General features: G+C 46.5%; 3 protein-coding genes and 1 long non-coding RNA gene across 9 annotated transcripts; 2 read left to right on the top strand and 2 right to left on the bottom strand.

Moving 5' to 3' along the window:
• Positions 1 to 827: 827 nt before the first annotated feature.
• Positions 828 to 5,459, top strand: LOC123621519. 2 transcript variants are annotated; one of them, XR_006729172.1, is made up of 8 exons: positions 828 to 1,355; positions 2,266 to 2,377; positions 2,538 to 2,658; positions 2,742 to 3,098; positions 3,671 to 3,757; positions 3,984 to 4,073; positions 4,700 to 4,835; positions 4,936 to 5,459. It is a non-coding gene; the product is annotated as an uncharacterized LOC123621519 (long non-coding RNA). The 2 variants fall into 2 exon arrangements; XR_006729171.1 differs by having other exon boundaries at positions 2,538 to 3,098.
• A 2,060-nt stretch (positions 5,460 to 7,519) lies between these two features.
• LOC123621518 (O-sialoglycoprotein endopeptidase) lies at positions 7,520 to 15,597 on the bottom strand. The gene is made up of 11 exons (XM_045527303.1): positions 15,059 to 15,597; positions 12,697 to 12,816; positions 12,341 to 12,516; positions 10,196 to 10,291; positions 9,992 to 10,041; positions 9,761 to 9,839; positions 8,613 to 8,678; positions 8,404 to 8,494; positions 8,080 to 8,155; positions 7,883 to 7,981; positions 7,520 to 7,730 (listed from the first exon to the last, which is right to left on the bottom strand). The coding sequence occupies exons 1-11, from the start codon at positions 15,171 to 15,173 to the stop codon at positions 7,691 to 7,693; spliced, it is 1,008 nt and encodes a 335-aa protein (XP_045383259.1). The 5' UTR covers positions 15,174 to 15,597; the 3' UTR covers positions 7,520 to 7,690.
• Positions 15,598 to 15,704: 107 nt separating this feature from the next.
• Positions 15,705 to 18,251, top strand: APEX1 (apurinic/apyrimidinic endodeoxyribonuclease 1). 4 transcript variants are annotated; one of them, XM_045527263.1, is made up of 5 exons: positions 15,705 to 15,738; positions 16,072 to 16,197; positions 16,409 to 16,596; positions 17,169 to 17,361; positions 17,471 to 18,251. In XM_045527263.1, the coding sequence occupies exons 2-5, from the start codon at positions 16,140 to 16,142 to the stop codon at positions 17,986 to 17,988; spliced, it is 957 nt and encodes a 318-aa protein (XP_045383219.1). In that variant the 5' UTR covers positions 15,705 to 15,738; positions 16,072 to 16,139; the 3' UTR covers positions 17,989 to 18,251. The 4 variants fall into 4 exon arrangements, with proteins under 4 accessions (XP_045383219.1, XP_045383201.1, XP_045383190.1 ...); XM_045527245.1 differs by lacking the exon at positions 15,705 to 15,738 and adding an exon at positions 15,745 to 15,836; XM_045527234.1 differs by lacking the exon at positions 15,705 to 15,738 and adding an exon at positions 15,745 to 15,840.
• A 91-nt stretch (positions 18,252 to 18,342) lies between these two features.
• PIP4P1 (phosphatidylinositol-4,5-bisphosphate 4-phosphatase 1) lies at positions 18,343 to 22,426 on the bottom strand. 2 transcript variants are annotated; one of them, XM_045527287.1, is made up of 7 exons: positions 22,011 to 22,426; positions 21,464 to 21,654; positions 20,991 to 21,097; positions 20,402 to 20,507; positions 20,155 to 20,207; positions 19,969 to 20,059; positions 18,343 to 19,182 (listed from the first exon to the last, which is right to left on the bottom strand). In XM_045527287.1, the coding sequence occupies exons 1-7, from the start codon at positions 22,150 to 22,152 to the stop codon at positions 19,039 to 19,041; spliced, it is 834 nt and encodes a 277-aa protein (XP_045383243.1). In that variant the 5' UTR covers positions 22,153 to 22,426; the 3' UTR covers positions 18,343 to 19,038. The 2 variants fall into 2 exon arrangements, with proteins under 2 accessions (XP_045383243.1, XP_045383232.1); XM_045527276.1 differs by having other exon boundaries at positions 21,990 to 22,283.

Below are 22,426 nucleotides of genomic sequence, written 5' to 3'. Positions count from 1 at the left end.
CCCTCCCCATACACACACATTTCCATCTCCCCTTTTAGTACTGGTGGTGCCTAGACAGCCCTACTGCTTTGGGATGGGATTTTCTTCTCATGAAGAAGTGTTTATCCTCAATCTCATTTCCAGGCTCCTGTGTGGTTCATGATGCTTCAGGAAATAGGACTGACATGGGTGTGCAGAATGGGAGCTGCCTGGGCCCACAGTGCCCGTGTGGCTGGGATTTCAGCAGTTGCCGAGAGCAAAGGTCCTGCCGTTATGGGCTCTCTAATCGCTACCAGGTGAGTGAATCAGAGGGTAAGATTATGGGGAAGATTTTGGGGAGAGGATATGGCAAGAACCACGAGCCTCTGTGGGGCTATTTGCTCACCTTCCTCATTGCTGCAGGGTTCGTCCTTACTGGTGAGTACTCCCCTCCCACCCCCTACACAGGCCCCTGTTAGTCCCTTTTCCTCTCGTGCCCTCTCAGCCCTACCTCTGGTTCCAGGGGCCTGACCGAAAGCCTGTTTTCTATCTCTCTAGTCCTAACACTGGATGAAAATGTCTCCTAACTTGGTGGGGGCAGGGGTGGCATGGGTGTGGGATAGAGTGAGGAGCAGTAGGGAATAGGGAATCAGGAGAATGGAGAAAGGAAAGCCAGGATGTCCTTGACCTGGATCCCATGACACTAGTTTGGAGACTGACCCCTGACCTTTTATCTCTTCCAAAGCTGAGCTGAACACCATTGCCCCCATCATCTCTAACTTCTTCCTCTGCTCCTATGCCCTCATCAACTTCAGCTGTTTCCATGCCTCCATTACCTGGTCACCTGGTTAGTGTGGGCAGGTGTTGGGGTCAGGTCCAGGCTAGGAAGGCCTGGGGAATTGGGAGAGCATTCTTGGGGTGCAAGAGTGGGTGGAACCAAGGCTGGGACAAAAGTGGGCTTCACTCAGTCTCGCCTGCAGGCTGGCGCCCTTCCTTCCACTGGTACAGCCCCTGGCTCTCCCTCCTGGGCTCCCTGCACTGCCTGCTCATCCTGCTGCTCCTCACTTGGTGGGCAGCACTCATCTCCGTGTTGCTTATCCTTCTGCTGTTGCTGTATATATTCTACAAGAAATCTGGTGAGCGGGCTGGTACGTAGGGGGTGAAGAAGTGAGAGACAACAAAAGGCTGACCCGCACAAGAGGCCCAGAACTACCAACAGTAAATCTCCGTTTCCTTTTCTACTGATGAGTGATGCCCCACCCCTAATCATCCTGCACCGCCCCTTCCTCTGCACAGTTGTGAACGGGGGTCTCTTTGGTCCAGGTGGGCACCTATCACATGGAGCTGTCCCACACAGTGAGCCTGACCAATGCTCAGGACCACGTTAAGAACTTCTGGTAAGGGAGTCTTTAGACCACAAGGTTGAAAACTAGTGGCCTATGGTTTGAATCTTGCCTGCAAATAAGTTTTATTCAGATTGCACAGCATTTGCAATTTTTCAAATAAACTGGCCAGGTATGGTGGCTCACGCCTGTAATCCTACCACTTTGGGAGGCTGAGGCAGGAGGATCACTTGAGCCCAGAAGTTCAAGCCCAGCCTGGGCAAGAGCAACACCCTGTCTCTACAAAAAATTTTAAAAAACTTAGCTGGGTGTGGTGGCACATGCCTGTAGTCCCAGCTACCTGGGAGGCTGAGACAGGAGGATCACTTGAGACCAGGAATTCGAGGTTGCAGTGAGTTATAATGACAACACCGCACTCTAGCCTGGCCAAAAAAAATAAATAAATAAACAAACTGCCAGCATTTAAGATCCAGGAATCTGGTAACCCTGGGCCTCCATCCCACACAACACACCTAGCTGGAGTTGAGTAACTGCTGTTTCATGTGACAGACAGGTGCTGTCCAGTTTGCCACAGTCCCCCCCTTGGTCCACTTTATTCTTTGATACTACATGACCAGTTCTTGCAGACTTTTGAGTTTTCAGTCCCTGCTCTTGACATAGAAGAAAACCCGCTTTCTAAAATCTGGCGGGGGGGGGGCATGCAGGGGTGGGTAGTAGAGGAAAAGGAAGGGAACAGAATTCTGAAGAGTAAAGGGGAGACAGAGTAGAGTCCCTGAGGAGAGGGTGGCCCCATGGCAGGACAGAATCAATAGGAACGAGTTTCTAGCTTCCCTCATCATACTGTGAGATGGAGAAATCACTTTAACACCTTTGTTTTCACCCTAAAATTGTGTCTAAAATTCCCCAGTGGGTGGGGAAGAGCTGACCATTGTTCTCAACATTATACCTTCCTTCTCCTCCATAGGCCACAGTGCCTGGTGCTAACTGGCCCCCCTAGGCAGCATCCAACCCAGGTGGGTTTTGTGGGAGCCTTCACCAAGAACACAAGTCTCACAATCTGTGGGAATGTGGTCCCGGTAAGAGAATTGGGAGTAGACATTAAGGGGAGGGGAGAGGCTAGAGACTCTAGATTAAAGAAAAAGGGGTGGAGACAACTTGAAGAACAATGAGATCAGGCAAAAGGAAGCTTTAAAGGAAGAACAGTCCCCAGCTTACACTTCTGCTTCCCCCTCCTAGGCACCCCAAACCATTCGAGTCTGAGAATCATGTCAGCTGGCTAAATGTCTGGAAGATTCGATCCTTCTATACTGTCATATCTGCTCCCAGGCTTCGTTCTGGGGCCCAGAGCTTCATGCAGGTCAGCCTCCCAAACTGGATCACTTTTGTCACCCCTGCCCAACGTGCTATATCCCCTTCTTTCCTCATTGTCTCTTCTTTCAGGTTTGGGCCAACTGAAACCCAATGTGCTGGTCTTGGGATATAAACAAAATTGGCAGAAGGTGCCTACATCTGCTGTGGAGAACTATGTAGGCATTCTAGTGTTAAGTGTGGGACAGGGGAGAAGAAGATGGGCATAGAAATGGTCAGGAACAAGAGGAAATTAATCATGGTGAAGCCCCTGTTCCTCCCACCTGCCCAGCAGTGCCTGTGTCCCCAGAAAAGAGACCCTCCCAACTCTTCCTCCTATATCTCCTTTTCTTGCTCTTCCATGAAGTGATGCCTTTGACCACAACTATGGTGTATGCCTCTGAAGGATGCCAGGAGGGTTAAGCCTGACTACCCAGCATAAAGCTCAAGGTGAGTCAAGAGGTATGGCTAAGAGAAGGATAAGGTGTGGGAAGTATAACAATTGGCTGTCAAAGACAGCCCAGGAGGGAAATAAACTCATCTAGAGTTACCAAAACCTAAGACTAAATAGAATTGGGTACTAGGATGTGAGAGAAATGAATTTTGCTTTGAAGATTCTACCTATATGTTCGCACTACCCCAATTCTAATAATACTACCCACACATCTTACTAGTTTACATTTGGAGTGTCCTCAGCAAAAGACAACATTCTTGTGTGTCACCTTTCCCAGTAAATCCAGCATATTTGGATGCCACAGGGATGGATACTTAGCAGGGAGACCAATCCTAAAACAGGTTCTGTTTTAGGAAAAAGAATTGAAGAGTGGGTTAGAGAAGAAGCAGGCACCCAGGAAAGTGAATAAAAGGATGTGGTTAGTCAATATGGAGAGAAGCCACATGACATTTCTCTGGGATAGCAACAATTCTCTTGGGGGAGGGAGAAGGTATGACATCGAATTAGGAGCAATTAGTCAGCTGGGTAAGGAATTTGTCTCATTTTTTTCCTCTCTCTTCTTGGGCAGCATCCTTACACCAGCAGCCTCAAACCACGTTCCAACCCAAGCAGGGCCGGTGGACAGTGGAAGCGTACTGGCTCAGTGACGATGAAGGTAGGGACTCCCTAAGAAGCCCCAATTCCTCTCCAAGTTTCAGAGGAGAACAGGAAAGAAAGGATAATGATATTAAACCCAGAAAGTTCTGGAAAATGAACTCTGCATTTACAAAACACCCCATACTCTCCTCCCACTTTAGAGGCCTTCATGCTTTGCTCCCTTTCTCAGCCCCAAGAAAAGGTGGGCAGGGAGACTCCCATCTCCTCTCTTCTCATCTTCACAGGGCTGACTATGCTGATCCCCTGTCTACTGACATGCCAGTAAGAGTTTTTGTGAGCAGCCCCCCTGAGCAGCTGGAGGAGAAACACAAAGAGTGAGTTGCACACAAAAACCCAAGGTTATGCCAGGGGCCTAAAGGCAGAAAACAGCAAGGAGAGGGGAGGGTATTAGGACATTTGCTGCAGATGGAGGGACAGAAAGAGTACTGGGAAATATAGACAAAATGTCCAGTTCCTGTCTTGTCTTGCCCTAGGATATGTTTGCTCCTCAGAAGGTTCAGGCTTGGCTTCCAACATGTGACTGTACTACCTGACCTTACAGGCAAACCTCAAGAGAAGAGGTTAGGACCAAGTCCCCTGCCCCATATGCATCTTCCCTTCCTATCTTCCTTCTTCACAGCTAAGACCTAAAGAAGCCAGTGTCAGACAAGTTATATCTTAACTGGATATTCTTGTAAGCAAAAGAGAGAGGGTGGAGAAGTTGGAATTTGATGAAAGATGACTACAGTGGGGAGTACCGGCTGTGGGGAAACAGGGTAGCTTTAATTTCTTCCTGGATCTGAATGGGTTATGGTCACTAGTTTGCAAAAAACACAAGATTAGGCAGCAAAACAGAGAAAAGTCTGAAGAGTAAAAAAGCCCAGTCCCCATGTACAGAAATTTCAGGGAAAAACAGATGATCTCTCCTCCCTGCTGAATCTGGGGTTTCCTTCCTCTGCAGCCAAAAGGCATTTGAAGATCTGCTGGCCCTACACCGGTTCCAAGAGCCACCAACAAGGAGGGACCTGGAATCTACCTCTCTCAACACTCCTTCAGGCTACATCTCTGAGCAAGACCTGCAGCTGAACCAAAAGAAGGTATATGGGAACAGGTCAGCAAGAGGGGCAATTGTCCCAGAGTGGGAACTGACTCTAGGTGGCTCACCCTGTCCTCTGCTCATTCTTCCTAACCATGTAGTTGGAGTGGCACGTGTGCATTCATGAAGTACTATGGCAATATTCCCAAGATGCTGCCCTCATAGTCATGTGAGTCTGGGAAAATTTCAAACTGCAGGGGCATAGAGCCCAGGGGCAGGGCTAGCCCCAAAACTAGATAAGCTGAGGAACAGGCTCCATTCCTCACACTGCCTTCCATACCAGGAGCCTACCTGTGATCCCTCGGTCACTCTGCCCTGGGGCCCTATACATGACCTGGCTGGAGATGTTGTCTAGGGGCCTGACATCCCCCATTGCCTTCACTCGTGGAAATCAAGACACCCTGACCCTATACCACTGGTAAGAGCCTCAGAAGATACTGAGCCCGGAGGAAAAAATCCGTAATTTAGAACTCGGTGAGCCATGAGTTTAGATTCTTGGCTCCACAAACTTGGAAACTATCCTTGGGAAGCCCCAGGCAAGAGCCCAAAGCTTCCTAAGGAAAGAACTCCCCTACTAAGCAATGCAAACAGGCCACAGTGCTGAAGAAGGTCCTCCCAAGATCCATTCCTCCCCATAGTAGTAATAAAAAATTTATAAATCCATACCTGAGACTAATGTGTAGTAACATACTTGCTGCCCAATTATAAAATTAACTCCCCAAGCCTAGAAAGAGACCATTTCTGTCCTCAAATATATTCAAGAAGAGGAATTTAACTTCTTTCTACTTGCATCTCAGACACTCTATTTTCTGCCCCAAAGTTTCTGATTTTAAACTTCTGTTTCTCAGTGCATTTTCAACTTGTATGTCTACTCTTTGTAAATGAAAAACTGTTTATTACCACCTTCTACGTAGTAAGACATCAGAAACTTACTCTTTTCCCAAGCTCATATGATCTCGGTTCTTTTTATCTTTTGGCCCAAGTCTTACTTTATAGTCCTCTAATTATCTCTTTGGTTTACTTTCCCATCAACTTATTCATTCATTCAGCAAATACTAATTGAATGCCTACTATGTGTCAGATCCTATTCTAAGTGCTGGGAAATACAGCAATGAATAAAATAAAAATCCTCCTTCCTCAATGGAGTTTACATTCTAATGGGAGGAGGGAAACAACAAATATAAACAAGCCCAGTGCAGTGATACATGCCTATAGTCCCAGCTACCCAGGATGCAGTAGGTGGGTCACTTGACCCCAGAAGTTCTAGGCCAGCCTGGGCAACAAAGCCAGGTCATGTCTCAAAAAAAACAAAACAAAACAAAAAAAAACCAAAACCAAAAAATAATAAACAATTACATAAGAAAAGAAATAAAACAGAAAAGGGAGCTAAGAAGTGCTAGAGGAGTACAATTTTGAGTAGGGTTGTCAGGAAGCTTTCACTAAAAAAAGTTGAGCAAAGACTTAAACTGGATGAAGTCACAGAAGGCGTATGTATAAGGCAGCCCAAGGACTGAACTCTAGAAAGTTAAGAGATCATAGAAGCTGGACACAGTGAGTGGCTCATGCCTATAATCCTATTGCTTTGGGAGGCTGAGGCGGGAGGATTGCTTGATGCCACGACTTTGAGACCAGCCTAGGTAATAGCCAAGACCCCATCTCTGCAAAAATATAAAAAATTAGCAGGGCATGTTAGTGCTTTCCTATAGTTCCAGCTGGGAAGCTGAGGTGGGAGGATTGCTTGAGCCTGGGAGTTGGAGGTTGCAGACAGTTATAATAACGCCACTGCACTCTAACCCGAGCAACAGAGTGAGATCTTGTCTCAAAAAACAAAAACAAATAAAAACCCAAAAGATTTATGACAAGAGTAGTGTTGGTGTGGTAGAGTTTCAAACCTAAGGGATATTAGGGATGAGGGAGAATGGTCTGGAAATACTATGAGGAAAAATGAGGACACCTGTATCAAAGGGCATGAGAAACACCACAACAAAGTAGTAGGAAAGCAGAGTCCGCACAAGAAACTAGGACTCAGCAAGAACGTGAAGAGAACATTCAGAAAAGAGGTTGAGGATAGAGAATTTGGCAAATGACTGGCTATTAATTCCAGACAGCACAGTTTCAGGAGTTGGAAGAGGGACGTAGATGGGGACAAAAAATGGGGAGGAAATAAATGGTTACTATAGTGTAAAAGGTGAGATGACTCAGTAGTTCAGTACTTCTTGTGATTGTTATCAGCCACATAAAGGGCATGATGAGATTAGTTCTGGTGGTTGTGGCAGGGAGGGGTGTATATCTGGGGCACCCCATAAACCTGCCAGTAGAAGTGTATATATGTGAAAGTGTGTGGAGGAGGAACAGTTTTACTCTTGAATTATAATTATATCTCCAGGCTATTTTGAGAAGTCCTGAGTACCTACTTCACGTAATTTAAATGAGATGATGAACGTAACCCAGTTAGCACAGGGCCTGCTACTAAAACAGTATTAGTTATGGCAATATTATTGTTAAGGAGAAGTTGGGATAGCACCTATGGTTTCCTCTCATTCTTGGCTCCTGAGCAGCAGCCTTCAAAGCTACCTGCAGTCAGCCAGGGTGCTGCTCTGACCCCTTCCTCCTTATCCATTCACCTCATCAAGAACTTAGCCAGTGCCAACTCTATACTGGTCCAACACAACCCAATTACCAACATACAAAACCAAAAATATTTTATTGCTGAGTCATCCTGGGTTTCCAAAAGGGACCCCAAGCCTTGCTCGGAATCTATAGCTTTGCTAGGACTCCTATATCAGGATATAGATTAAGGTCCAGCATCCTTGGGCTCCACTTAGGGAACGATCTACTCTGATCCTGTTAATCTTGTTAGTCCCTCCAGGTCACTTCTACTTCATCTGTTCGATACCTGTGGAAAAACACAAAAAGCTTGGTGGAGGGCTATCCCTTAGCATCTTCCACCCTTCTCTGCCCTCATGCTCCTGGACTGTCTTCCCTGCTGATTTTTGCCTACCTCCCATATGATCCTATCTATACCCCTCCAAGGAGTGAATCACTCACCTCTGCGTAATCCCAGAATCACTAAGGGGGGTCCTGTGTCCAGCCTGAAACATCTCCCAGCCAGCCTGGGCTATCATGGCTCCGTTGTCAATGCAGAATCTAGGATGGAAAAGAGAGATGAAATCTGAGATCTAAGGGTGGAAAATCACAATAATGGGAGAAGTAAAAACATATCAAGAAACAGAAAGGATCTTTACCTCTCATCTGTGGCAAAAAGCCGGGCTCCCCGTTCCTGGCACATTGTCTCCATCATCTCTTGCAGCCTCATATTACCTACAAAGAGGTAGGGGGCAGGGTTGGCTTAGTTTTAGCCATCTCTCATGTCGTGTTCAACAGCACACAACATGCATACATACTGCAGACAATGAAGTAGGGCCTACGGTAAGGACTAGGAAGCACAGGACAAGCAAAAAACTAGTCATTACCCCCAAACCCTTAGCAATTTAGTACAAACTCGATTTAGCAAAGAAGATGCACAGTGCCAAGAAGAGGAAAGAAGAATACTGTTCAATGATACATACACCCCACACCTCCCACAATGAGGGCCTCCTGGGAGCCACAATGTGCCATGGCTCGCTCTGTGATTTCTACCAGCATTGCAAACACAGTTTCCTGTGGGGGACAGACAAGGTGAAAACATCAGAGGGGTATCCCAGCTTAGTTCTGCTCTACTATATATATAAAAGCTTCTCCTGCCCCAACTTTCTGTCCCAGCTTTTTACTTCATTACCTGCAGGGAGAAACATAGATCCTCAGGAGTACACTCGCCTGTGCTCAGCATCCGCTGGGCTACATCCTACAATTAAAGGGAAACACAAACAAAACAACAGTGCTTTGGGGATTACACAAGAGCAAAAATCAATACACTTAGAGGATCATCATGTTTCACTACAATTCAACTTACCAGCACATCCCATACTACACATACTCCTTCACTGGCATCAAGGTATAGAAGGGCAGCATTCATTTACGATTCAATAATTATTTCTTGAATGCTTACCCTGACATCTCCTGCCCCTTACTTTTCCTGCTTAATCGCTTGCCATTGCACTTATCACCATCTGACACATTGTATTTTCCTTACTTTCTTTTTTTTTTTTCTTCTAATTTTTAATCTTTTTTTTTTTGAGACAGAGTCTTGCTCTGTTGCCCGGGCTAGAGTGCCGTGGCATCAGCCTAGCTCACAGCAACCTCAAACTCCTGGGCTCAAGCAATCCTCCTGCCTCAGCCTCCTGAGTACCTGGGACTATAGGCATGCACCACCATGCCTGGCTAATTTTTTTTCTATATACATATATATTTTTTAGCTGTCCAGATAATTTCTATTTTCTTTTTAGGTAGAGACAGAGTCTCGCTCTTGCTCAGCGTGGTCTCGAACTCCTGACCTCTAGCGATCCTCCCGCCTCGGCCTCCCAGAGTGCTAGGATTACAGGTGAGAGCCACCACGCCCGGCCCTTTCTTTCTTTTTTGTTTATCTATTTCCTCCTCATTAGAATCTAAGCTCCATATAGGCAGGATTTTTATTCTGCTCCATGCTGCATCCCTAATGTCTAGAACAGTGCCTGGCACATAGAAGATATTCAGTAAATCTCTGATAAATCAATTTATTCAGCATCTGATATGGGCCAATACTATGCAACATGCAGGAAATACAATGGTGAGCAATACAGATACTTCATTAAAAAAGCATGGAAGAGGCCAGACTCATGCCTGTAATCCCAACACTTTGGGAGGCCAAGGCAAGAGAATCACTTCAGGCCAGGAGTTTGAGACCAGCCTGGGCAACATAGCAAGACCTCACGTCTACCAAAAAAACCCAAAAAAACCATGACAGTGCCTCTGTCTCCTTACCTCTCTCACACTCACTTCAATACTCACCTCAATGAAAGACAGGATCCCTGAGAATGAGACGTCCATCCCCTTTACAGTGTATGGCAGCTCAATTAGCTTCTTGCCTCTAAGTGGGAATGAGTGTATGACGCACTAAGCATACAGTTGGCTGGCTGCTCACCATCCAGAGCCCCTCCCAAACCTCATTAATATATACCATATACGGGGAAATCCCTGAAGCCCAAGCAGCCAGCCTCCTTTCACCTTATGTCCCCTTACCGCTTTGCCATCTGTTCAATGTTGTAGCCTGGACTTGGGTCATTGGAAATCTAGCAGAAGAAAAAATATGAAAGTGAATAGAAGAGGATGAAATCAGATACACAAAAAGCATAAGCTAATTTACTACTCCCTCCCTCCATCCACTTCCATGGCTCCCCAGAAATTCACCCACGTCTAATGCTTTCTGCAGCCCCAACAGCTTACCCTCAGCACTCGAGCAAAACGATCCAGACAATTACCCACAGCAATATCGATGGTTTCCCCAAAGATGCGGTAACGATGTTCTGAGTATGCAATCACCTAAGGGTGATGAGGATGTCCATGAAACCTCAAGTCTGTAAAGAGGATTATTTGGCTTTGGGCAAGAACAAACCAGAGGATCAACATGGCCTCCAGAGCTTCCAATAGTAATTTTTTTATGGCTCTTATATGAGAAGAATTTTGTATACCCCAAGGATTCCCAGAGCTGATTCCTAATCTACAAAAGATAACCTAGATCAGGGCAGAAGCAAACCATCATTGCAAATACATTTTTCTAGCTTAGAGGTTCCTGTTATATCCCTTAGAAGCAGTCCTGACGGTGTGGACAGGGAACAGGTTTCCTGCCTGGAGGCAGAGAACAAGAGTCCTTCTAGATTATCCTGCCAGGGCAGTGGTATTTGGAAACAAGAGGACATAGACTTAAAGAACTCAAACACTCTCATATGGGGTCAGACTAATGGCCCACCCAACTCAGAAATGGCAATCCACTTAAGCCCATTCTTCACGTGACCAACTTTTAGCACAGAGAATACCGTCAACTACTGACAGATATGCTCTGTATTTCTGACACTGAGGGCTTCCTAGGGACCATAAGAAGTTCCTTTCCCTTCCTGATGTGGATCTTACTCTGCTGTCAAAAAGCTGGTGACAAAAGGGGGAAAAAAAGTCCTACCTTTCTACTTCTGTTATCCACTCCCCTCCACCCAATTGCCATCCTTGTTTTTTATACCTAAGCAAACATTGAAAAGGAAGATGAAGAGAAAACTCTAGCACTGCTCCTCTTCATCAACTCTTGTAGTCTCCATTGCTACTTTCTACAACCCAAGTCCCTAACCTTGCATGTCATCCTTCGGGGCTCAACCAGCTATTTGAAGTGCCCACATCATTTTTGTGGGAAGGTATGCATCTTTAATAACTATTTCACAAAATGAAGTTTTAAAACACAACCCTTTCATGAGCTGGGAACAATGCTGAACTATTTCTAATAACCCTATCAAGCTTTCTGGACAGCAGATATTAGATATGTGGGCTGAAGAGCTAGAAATGAATTACCGGTCTCACCTGTTATTTAACTTTATACAGTCTACATTGTTTATCTGAGTCTGATTGTTTTATTAATCAATATGAGAATACCGGTTAAAGTTTGTTTTTCAGATGTTTTGTCAATGATCATTCAGGTCTGGCTAAAAAGGTCTGTTCCTGAATTTAAAAAAATAATAATAATAACCCTATCAGGTATTCTGTGAAAAAAGAATGCAATCCCAACCTTAAATGTCATGTAAGGTCTTCCAAACAACTTTAGCTTCACTTATAAATTTAAAATACCTTCTACCATTTATAAAATATTCTTTATTTATATTTCCACACTTAGAATAACAAAATCTATAGGCCGGGCATAGTGGTTCATGCCTGTAATCTTAGCACTCTGGGAGGCCAAGGTGGGAGGATTGCTTGAAACCAGGAGTTCAAGACCAGCCTGAGCAAGAGTGAGACCACATCCCTACTAAAAATATTAATAGAAAAAATTAGCTGGGGGTGGTGGTGCATGCCTATAGTCCCAGCTACTTGGGCTGAGGCAGGAGGGTCGATGGAGCCCTGGAGTTTGAGGTTGCTGTGAGTGAGGCTGACACCATAGTACTCTAGCCTGGGCAACAGAGTGAGACTGTCTCAAAAAAATCTATATATTTATCCCCAGTAATTTAAAAACAAAACATATAGTTATCCTAAAAAATAAATCAGGTAGTGCCCCCTAGTTTTAATTGCTAAGACTTATAGAAAAAATAAGCTTCAAAATAATGAAAGCGCTTTTATAATTTTGAAGGCTTCAATCCTTACCATTCTTTCCTTTTCTACGTTGGAAATTCCTAATCTTTATAACCACATATATAAAAGTCATCTAATGTTCTAATCATCCTGCCAAAATCTGCAATGTTACAAACTCTGTGGGTTTTCTGGTATATAATATTTTAGGTTGAGATGAGCCCAGCTTTGTTCTTGCAGTTCCTGAAACTCCAAGTAGAACAAGAAGTTGCTGGTTCAGTGCCTTAGAAATTAATTAAGATGGAGTAGGTGGAGTACCCTAAGTACCTGCGTATTTCCTCCGCTGACATACAACACAGTTGGGCTGGTGGCTCCGGTGATGAGGCGGCCCATCTCAATGTGGCCTATACAGTGGTTCACACCCAGCAATGGCTTATTCCACAGTTGGGCCACAGTTCGGGCCACAACAGCCACAGAAGCCAGTGGGGCACCCATGCCAGGGCCTAGGGGGATAGAAATGTGAATTAAAATTCTAGAGATCAGAAAAAAACAGGTAGGGGAAATAGGGGATGCAAAAGGTGGGGTAGGGGCAGTAGTGCTGGTGGCAAGGCAATTATAGGCTATTTTGACCTAGTCAGGCTCCAGGTATATCCCTCCATTGTTGACCACTCTTCCAGCCGTACCTTTGGTATAGGCAATGCAATCGATATCCTGGGAGGTTAATCCAGCCTCTGTTAGTGCCTCCTGCAGCAGGTCTAGGATAACAGCTCGGTGGTGCCTGGCAGTATCACCTGGAAGGAATCCTAGGAAATGGACACAGTTCAAAGATCATAGGGTTTTTCTGTAACAAAGGTAGGTAAGGAAAGAAAAAGCAAAAAGCAACAGCAGTTTTAGTAATGTAGAAGTATCCTTTCATTCTCCTTAAGCATCCTATCTTCCAGGTTTTCGGATATACTCTTTCCAGCCTATATACAGGCTGTTCAGCTTTCAAAAAATGCCCATCTTAAACCCAACTCCTACTCTGCCTTCAGGACTCATTTCAAGTGATACCTACCCTCATTGCCCTTTGGTGACCTTCTTTCTCTATGACCCTACAGAACCCTATGCATGATGACACTGTATTTAACACATAACAATTATAGCATTATAATTATTTATAGTTTGCCCAATTTAACCACAAGTATCTCAAAGCATTGGCTATTTTATTTATCTTTTTATTTTCAGCACCCAAGTGCCTAGAAGGGTGAATGTTAAACATACATGTTTCTAATGAGTAACCTGTCACAACATCACCTGGGAAGCTTTTCAGGTACATGTTCCAAGTCAGTTGCCCCTCCTATGTGTGCAAGTGTTTCAAGGGGAGAGTAGGCAAGATATAATAGCTTTTAAGTAATATTAATTAAAAGTTATAATTTGGTACTTTCATTTAATCCTCAAAACTCAATAATACAAAAAATTTTAAAATGGAGGAAAAAAATGAAAAAATAAAATTTTTAAAAACCCAATGATATAGGTATTAACATTCCTATTTTAAGAGTAAGGACCATAAGCTGTGCGTGGTGGCTCACATCTATAATCCCAGCATTTTGGGAGGCCCAGGGGGGGAACCAAGAGTTTGAGACCACCGTGGGCAACATAGTGAGAACCCATCTCTACAAAAATTTTAAAAGTTAGCCAGGCGTGGTGGTGTGAGCCTTTAGTACTAGCTACTTGGGAGGCTGAAGGAGGAGGATCACTTGAGCCCAAGAGTTCAAGGCTGCAGCAAGCTATAATGGCACCATGGTCTCAAAAATATAATAAATTAAAAAAGAAAAAGAGTAAGGAACAGATGTCTAAAATATAAATATTGAATATGAATATTGCAAAGCCAGCCAGTTCTGACACCCAACCTCAGAGTCTTTCCACTCTTATCTCTCCTTTTATTTGAGACAGAGTTGCCTGGGCAACCTGTCCCAGCTAAAAAGTACAGTGCAGTGATCATAGCTCACTGCAGCCTTAAACTCCTAGGCTCAAGTCTACCTCCACCTCAACCTCCCAAGAAGCTGGGACTAGAGGCTTGGGCTGTTAGAGTAGGTAGTCAATAAGGTATGAGCAAGGGAGGAAGGAACAGAAAAGTTAGTCAACTGGCTGGAACAAACAGCCCTTGAACAGACCTAAGAAGAAAAGAGCCATTAATTTCCCAGCGTTGCACAGGTACAAAAGTGACCTTCCCCCCCCATTACATATGTGTACGAACAGAACGAATACTGACTGCCCAGACTTCTTTGACTTCAACAAATAAAAAGAGCAACCACTTGGGGTTCTGCGCAGTTGCTCCTTTCCAGCTTGCCCACTCTCTTGAGAGCATGCTTCTGCTTCTACACAAGTCTTTCCTAAGTCTGTCCGCTTTCACTCAATAAACTTGCCACTATCACTCAGTTGTGTGCAGGTTCTGAAATTCCTTTCTGTGACTTTAGCAAGAACATTCACACCGGTGACAGGGCCACTACACCTGGTTATTTTTCATATCTCACACACACGTGTATGTATACATAATACGTATATACATATACACATATATGTATTTTTTTTTTAGAGAGGAGGGTTGCACTGTTTTCCAGGCTGGTCTGGAACTCCTGGCCTCAAGCGATTTTCCCACCTCAGCTTCCCGAGTAGCTGGAATCACAGGCGTGAGCCACGGAACCCAGCTCTCCTTACTCCAAAATATTTCAATTTCATCTCTATTATGCCATTTATCGTGCTGTAGTGTAAAGATCTGCTTATGTGTCTGACTTCACAGCAGGCTCATAGAATCTATTTTTCAATGTTTAGCACATAATATGCGCTCAATAAAGGCTTAACGAACCCAGAAGGCCCATGTCCAAGTGCCTGTGACTCTTGTGTTCCTCAGCCTTGTGACATTAAGATCGTCACATAACTTCAATGACACTCAGATCCAAAGCTGTAGAAAGGGACAATGCGCCTCAGCTCCCACTTCACTAGTGTTTAGGATGACGGACGGTGACGCTGTGCGGGGAAGCGCGCCAAAGTCTCCTACTCACCCACCTGTGCCCGGAGGTGTGACGTAAGTCCGCCGGGGGTTCGCCAGTACCTTGCCGTCGCACACCACTCCCACGCCAATCTTGTTGGCGCTGCCTTCAAAACCCAGCACCGCCGGCATGGCGGAGCCCGGGAGAAAATGCCGGCAGGACTCCTAGTAACTTAGGAGCTGTGGAGACCCTCCCCAGTCCGTGCTGGACTGCAGATTCCCGAGCGCAGAGGAACCAAACGAGCCCGCGAGTGCCGGAGAGCAGATCGCACACGCACAGACACCACAGAACTCCCACAGCTGGGCGCCAGAGCCGTCACCGCTACCTGTCAAGGCCCCTTTCAGGGCCTGTCTTCCTAACTGCCGGGGCCGCCGAAGCGGCCTTTGCGCCTTACATTCCTACCCATTTCCCCACCTCTCTGCGTGGCAGCGCAGCCTTCCCCAATGATTTTTTCCCCTCTTGCACGGCGCTAGGATCTTCGCAGGGCGCGCAGAATAAGCCGTGCATCTGGCACAACGATAAACAGCCCGAGAATGGAGCACTGGGGCCTTAAGTACCCTGGAGAGATTGAGAGCGGAGGGAAGGTCCAGCTTCTGTCATGTGGTGCAAGATAGGCCAATCACCCGCATTCTTTGGTCACGTGACCACTCCACTCACCCACGTGGGGGCACAGTGTGTTCCATTCTTTGTGCTCGGGTAAGGAGGAGCCAGGCTGGGGCCCGCATAGGGCAGATACACTATTGCTGTTCAGCTCGCAATAGGGGTTTCGCTAGCGGTTGGACCGGCAATCCTGAGTCGGTACTCTTAATTAAGGTCCTCCGTTGGTCATAGGGCGGATGTCGCCAGTAGGGGACAAGGCACTGAAATGATCTAGTTACGTGGGTGAGGGGCTGAAGGGCCTATGATGCATGGAGGCGGGTAAAAGATTCAGACAGAGATAATATGCTTTGAAAGGCGGGACCTGGTGCAGGGACGCCCTAGGGAGGAGTCTTCCTAGCCATAGCTGGTTTCATGTCTTTGTGTTTGTAGGCAACGTGATAAAAATATTGCATCTGTGGGCGAGGTGGTACAGGTGCTCAAGGGCGTTCGTTTCAGGGATGCCGAAGCGCGGGAAAAAGGGAGCGGTGGCAGAAGACGGGGAAGACCCCAAGACGGGTAAGAGATTGAAATGAGTCCTTCTCCCTACAAGCTGCGGTGGGGGGATGTTTCTTATTCCCTCGATAAACAGTAAGTACGAACCGACTCATTTTTGCAGGAATTTGTGGAGAAGTCGCAGTAACTGTAGGCTCTGGTTGGGTCTTTAGTTAACTCCAGATCGAGCTTGGAAACCGCCAGCTTTTATCACTATATGTTAATCATTTTATAGAGCCAGAGACCAAGAAGAGTAAGACGGGAGCCAAGAAAAATGAAAAAGAGGCAGCAGGAGAGGGCCCAGTCTTATACGAGGACCCCCCTGATCAGAAAACCTCACCCAGCGGCAAATCTGCCACACTCAAGATCTGCTCTTGGAACGTGGATGGGCTTCGGGCCTGGATTAAGAAGAAAGGATTAGATGTGAGTGGGATCAAGGAGGGGAAGAGACATTAGTTAGTTAGTATCAAATGATCTTGGAGGTTTGATCACCTTTTTTCTCCTTTTAGTCTTCATGTTAAGTTTTACTTCCCTCCTGCGTGTAGTTTTGTCCGAGGTACAAGTGGGGCTTCCCCGATTCTTGGCAGTTAGTTCCATTTCCTAAATGTCTATTCCTTTCATTCCATTGCCATTGTTGTGTTTAATGTCCTCTCTTCCCCAGAATTTTGCAAAAATTTCTTTACTGGACTTCCTCGGTTTTATCTCCAACTTATTTTCCATTCCAATAACTGCTACTAAAAAGTCTTAGCTGGCTATCCACTGGCTATAGAAAAAACACAGTCTTCTCAGTATAGCATGTAAGGCTTTCTTCTTACCTGCCTCTAGTAGTTGTCAATTATATTGTTTTTAATTGTTTACATATTGTACTGCTTGACTGCTGAACTCCTTATGCACAGGGATTGTGTCTAATTTATGTATATTTAGTACTTAGCACAGATTGGTCGATAAATGTTTTAAATTGATACTATTTATTCCACCTTTCTTTTCACTCACAGTGGGTAAAGGAAGAATCCCCAGATATCCTGTGCCTCCAAGAGACCAAATGTTCAGAGAACAAACTACCCACTGAACTTCAAGAGCTGGCTGGACTATCCCATCAGTACTGGTCAGCTCCTTCGGACAAGGAAGGGTACAGTGGTGTGGGCCTACTTTCCCGCCAGTGCCCACTCAAAGTTTCTTACGGCATTGGTGAGACCCTCTTGATCCCTAATGCCTGCATTCTTCCAAACCAACTGCTAATACTTTATCCCTGCCCCAACTGTTGATTGCTCTTCCTTTTGTTTCATCATTTCTGTAGGTGAAGAGGAACATGATCAGGAAGGACGGGTGATTGTGGCCGAATTTGACAAGTTTGTGCTGGTAACAGCCTATGTACCTAATGCAGGCCGTGGTCTGGTACGACTGGAGTACCGGCAGCGCTGGGATGAAGCCTTTCGCAAGTTCCTGAAGGGCTTGGCTTCCCGGAAGCCCCTTGTGCTGTGTGGAGACCTCAATGTGGCTCATGAAGAAATTGACCTTCGAAACCCCAAGGGAAACAAAAAGAATGCTGGCTTCACTCCACAAGAACGCCAAGGCTTTGGGGAATTGCTGCAGGCTGTGCCACTGGCAGACAGCTTTCGGCACCTCTACCCTAACACAGCCTATGCCTACACCTTTTGGACTTACATGATGAATGCTCGATCCAAGAATGTTGGTTGGCGCCTTGATTACTTTTTGTTGTCCCATTCTCTGTTACCTGCATTGTGTGACAGTAAGATCCGTTCCAAGGCCCTCGGCAGTGATCACTGTCCCATCACCCTGTATCTGGCACTGTGACGACTGCCCCAGATCACTTTGAGCCTGGGAAATAGGTTCTCCAAACTACCTTTCCTTCTTTTAACACTCTAGCACTGTATTTCTCATCTATAAAATGAATCTTCCCTGCAGGCTCCTATAACAGACTTAAGGTTTCTTTTAAGCCCAAAGCCCAAGGTTTTTGTTTTGTGGGTTTTTCTTTTTCCTTAAATTGAACAAAGGCTACTGATTACCTCCCTACTTCCTTTGACCTATCCACATGAAAATAAAAAGCCATAGTTTCAGCCTTGCTGTCTTTGTGTTTTCCCCCCTTTGTGGGGCTACAAATTCCCTTCCTCATGTTTTCATACATACACGTTAACAACTGGAAAAGGGTAGAGTCATTACCTTATTTATTTACAAGCACAGGATGAATCCCTAACCTCCCCCAAAACAGAGAAACCCTACCCAGCCCAGTTCAATATTGAAACTGGGGGGTAAGGACAGTTGGAAGGAGGAATTAAGGGAAATACAGGACTAGGGGAACATACCCCACATTAAATAGTTATATACATATCAGTTCCTGTGGTTCTGTACACAGCAGCGGCTGACCCCCACCCCCACAGGACACAGAATGTGGGGAGAGGAGACTGGAGGGTTCTGAGGCCAGAGCCAAACCCTGGTGAAGTGCAATAGCAGCAGCAAAGTCCTAATGGAGCACAAGAGGGAGGGGAACCCCCAGGGCTACCCACCCCCACCCTGCCCTGGAATGTGTAAGGGACAGGAATGGCTCTCAGGGAGCATACAGGAAGGACAAGGCTAGAACCGTCTTTAGGACCCAGGTTTAGGGGCAACATTTTGCCTACTTCACCCTAAGCAGCAACCATTGGAGGAAAGCAGATGGTCAGCAGTGGTCTTATCTACCACTCCAACCTATGTGAGGGCTGGTTCCTTCCTACCTCTCCCCAGGAAAAAGGAAGGCAGCTGCTTGGCTTCCTTGCTGAAGCCCAGGGAGCCCTTTACCCCAGCTCCCTTTGTAGTGTCACTGTCCCCACCAGGGAGGGGCCAGGCACAGTCTGTGGATCACCAGGCTCAGGAGAAATTCTGGACAGGGTGGCTGACCTTCATACAGGCCCAGTAGAGGGCCCGGCCCAAACAAAGCACAGCCAAGAGGATAACAAATGCCCAGCCTGCATAGATGCCTCCATATCGCCGTGCATGCTTCCATGTGCCAAACTGATGACGGAGGAGAAAAAAAAAAGAGTTACTATTCATCTCCCACTACTTCCTAGAAGCCCTAGGAACAGTAATGCAGAACTCAAGCTTCAATCCCTGTTCCTATTTTTTTCTTTTTTTTGAGACAGAGTCTCACTCTGTTGCCTGGGCTAGAGTGCTCTGGCGTCAGCCTAGCTCACAGCAACCTCAAACTCCTGTGCTCAAGCAATCCTTCTGCCTCAGTCTACCAAGTAGCTGGGACTACAGGCATGCGCCACCATGCCTGGCTAATTTTTCCTATATATTTTTAGTTGTCCAGATCATTTCTTTCTATTTTTTTGGTAGAGACGGGGTCTCGCTCTTGGTCAGGCTGGTCTCAAACTCCTGAGCTCAAACGATCCTCCCACCTCGGCCTCCCAGAGTGCTAGGATTACAGGTGTGAGCCACCTCGCCCGGCCCCTGTTCCTCTTCTTAAAGGACAGGTTCTTTAGCTCCCTTCCCCTAGGCAGGAACGTATTCGTACTATGGCAGACAGGTATCTGTCAGTTTTCCTTAATATCTGACAACTGAGCCAAGCTTCCTAATAGCAACTCTTAAATTAAGCCACTTCTTTATTGTCCTGAAAGAGGACGACTGTTTTTTACTCTTTTTTATCAGTCACTTTTAACTTCAACTCATCCATACCTTAAAACCAAACAAACACCCTCCACCTGGTTTCTTTCACTTTTTTTAGGGCAGCCATTTTCCAAATATTAGCCTATGGAGATGATGCTGAAGAATGAAAGGGGTTGGGACGAGAGTACTCACAGCAAGGCCAGTGGCAGTGACTGCTAAGAGCAAGCCAAGCAAGAAGCAGCAGATACATCTCTTTCGTGGGTATCTGCGCCCAATAGATGACCTGTGGGAAGGCAAACAGAAATGGATGCTTGTGATGGCCCTGTAGTTTTTATTCCACACATCACCCAATTACAAGCTCAACCCCTAATCACTTACACTTTCCTGCAGTGAGGGCAACGTGCCAAGGTCCGGTCTGTGAACTCTGTCCACTATGGGAAGAGAAAAAGAAACTAATAGTAAAAGCAAGGTCGTTGTCAGTGAGAATACAGGGGCAGGGAAGGGGAATGTGTTCCCATGGGACAGACCTTTTGGGAGTCATTATCATTGCAAAGTGCAATATACTCATAATTACTCCTGTCTTTTTTTTTAATTCCCACCATGGCTTTCCAATACCTCTCCTCACCAGAAAAGTATTCTTGCAATGTCCACAGATGACCCTGACACCAACAGGTTGTGGTTCTGGACTCAGAGGTCCTGGATGCACAGGCCCCAGATTGATGATTCTTTTGCTGTATAGAAGAAAAAGACTATGTTTGAAAAGTTTTTAATCCTATGGATCCCCACACTGTGTCTCCTTCACATCTCCCACTCCTTGCCACTCTGTCAAGTTCTTCTATTGTGTACATTTTAGATACTCTGTTTCCCAATCCTACCCGAGAGAATCTTTGAAAAAGAGCACTACTTAAACTTTAGGTCTCTAATTTCCCTTTGACCTGAGGATAATTCACACAGTCCTCGAGGCTCTCCGTTCTCCTAAAAGTCACCATTTATTTCATCCCATTCTCCTAAAAGTCACCATTTATTTCATCCCAATCTTTTTCCTATGGAAATGAGAAAGATGACTATAACATTCTGGAGACACAATACTCCACAGCTTTTACTCCTAAATAAACACTAGGCTCTCTCATCTTTACATCCTCTATAAACACTCATCCTTTTTTTGGCTTTCCAAATTTCCCGTCTTATGCTCTTCCCCCCCTTACCCTCCTTACCAGTAGGGCCGAGGACACGCAATCCTCTGGGAAGTCACTTTGCAGATAAGGAGACAATTACAGGGGCATCGAACATATTTTTTCCCTTGAGGTGCATTCTTGATTGGCTAGAGAATAATGGGGACATTAGCAAGCAAACCTCTAATCCCAATCCCTTCCAATTTCCCTCCAAAAACACTTTCTCAGAAGAGATCAGAGAGGTCCAGAAGAGAGAAATGAAAGAAAGACATGTATCACGGGATTTGAAAGTGAGAACTAGACTTAAGTACCCAGGATAGGTCTGAAAGTGAGGGATGGTAAATATGAGCGCTGGTGAGTGGCTTCTGGAGAAGTGGTTGTGTGAGACTCCTGGAACTGAAACCTGGGTTTCATCAAGAGTATCTGAACAACGCCTGAAGGTCAGGGTCTAGAATCAAGAGACCAGAAAGAAGATCCAGGAAACAGGGCCCACTTCATAGATGTGTATAACTCACAGTGGCTTCATTGCAGACACCACATTTGACTACATGCTGATGCATCTTGCCTTCCACGTTGATGAGAGACTGGCAGACTCGGCAGGTGATCATGGGGGCACTTCCACTGTCTGGGCTGGTCAAAGGTGAGTAGGGGGGTGGGTCCTCCCCAGGCAACACGGCTGGATGCCCCTCCGGGAATGGAGGAAATGCTAGAAAAACAGCAGTTAAAAAGAAGGGCTGAGATCACTTGTAGCCAACCCCCACTAATGCTCCACCCACTAATGCTCCACCTGGGTAGTGAACTCTCTAGTCTTCAACCCTTCTAACCAGCTTACTGGGCTTCTCATAATCGGCGCTTCGATGGGCTTCCTCAGAACCTCCTGTTCCCAGGCTCTGGTCGCGATTGAGGACGGAAGGAAGCCTCACCCGTCACAGGTGCTACAGCCCCACACCTGGCGCTTGGGCTCCGCCTCCGCCCTCAGTCCCGCCCCCTCCCCGCCTCTCAGAGTACACCCAGGAGCTCCTCGGACCCGCCCCGGCTTACCCTGGGGCGGGGCATGTTTACCGGCTCCGTACGGTGGTGCGGTGGGGGTCAGGCCTCCCCCGGGCCCAGCCCCACTCCCGCCTGGCCCCACTAAACCGTTGCCGCCAGCGCCTCCGTCGATGGGCTCAGACAGCAGCGGGGAGCGCTCTCCATCCGCCGCCATGGCCGCCACCGCTGCCTCCCACCCGGGTCAGCGATCCGGCTCCCTTCGCCGCTGCCGCCACCGCCGCCGCAGCCACCACCGCCGCCGCTACCGGGTCCCCAGGGCGCCTGCGCACCGCGCTCCCCTCTCACTCCGCAACCAGTGGCCTGCCCCGCCCCGTTCCGTCCCGCAGCACGTGATAGGCTATCCCCGCCCCCGCCAAGCTATTATTCGTGGAGGTGAAACCAACTCCTGGGCCTGTGAAGGCGGCTCTCCTTTTCCATTGGGGAGCAGC

This window comes from Lemur catta, chromosome 1 (assembly GCF_020740605.2).
Source record: "Lemur catta isolate mLemCat1 chromosome 1, mLemCat1.pri, whole genome shotgun sequence".
NCBI classification, from domain to species: Eukaryota; Metazoa; Chordata; class Mammalia; order Primates; family Lemuridae; genus Lemur; species Lemur catta.
The sequence above is the reverse complement of the archived record's forward strand: the minus strand, read 5'-3'. Positions and strand labels throughout refer to the sequence as shown.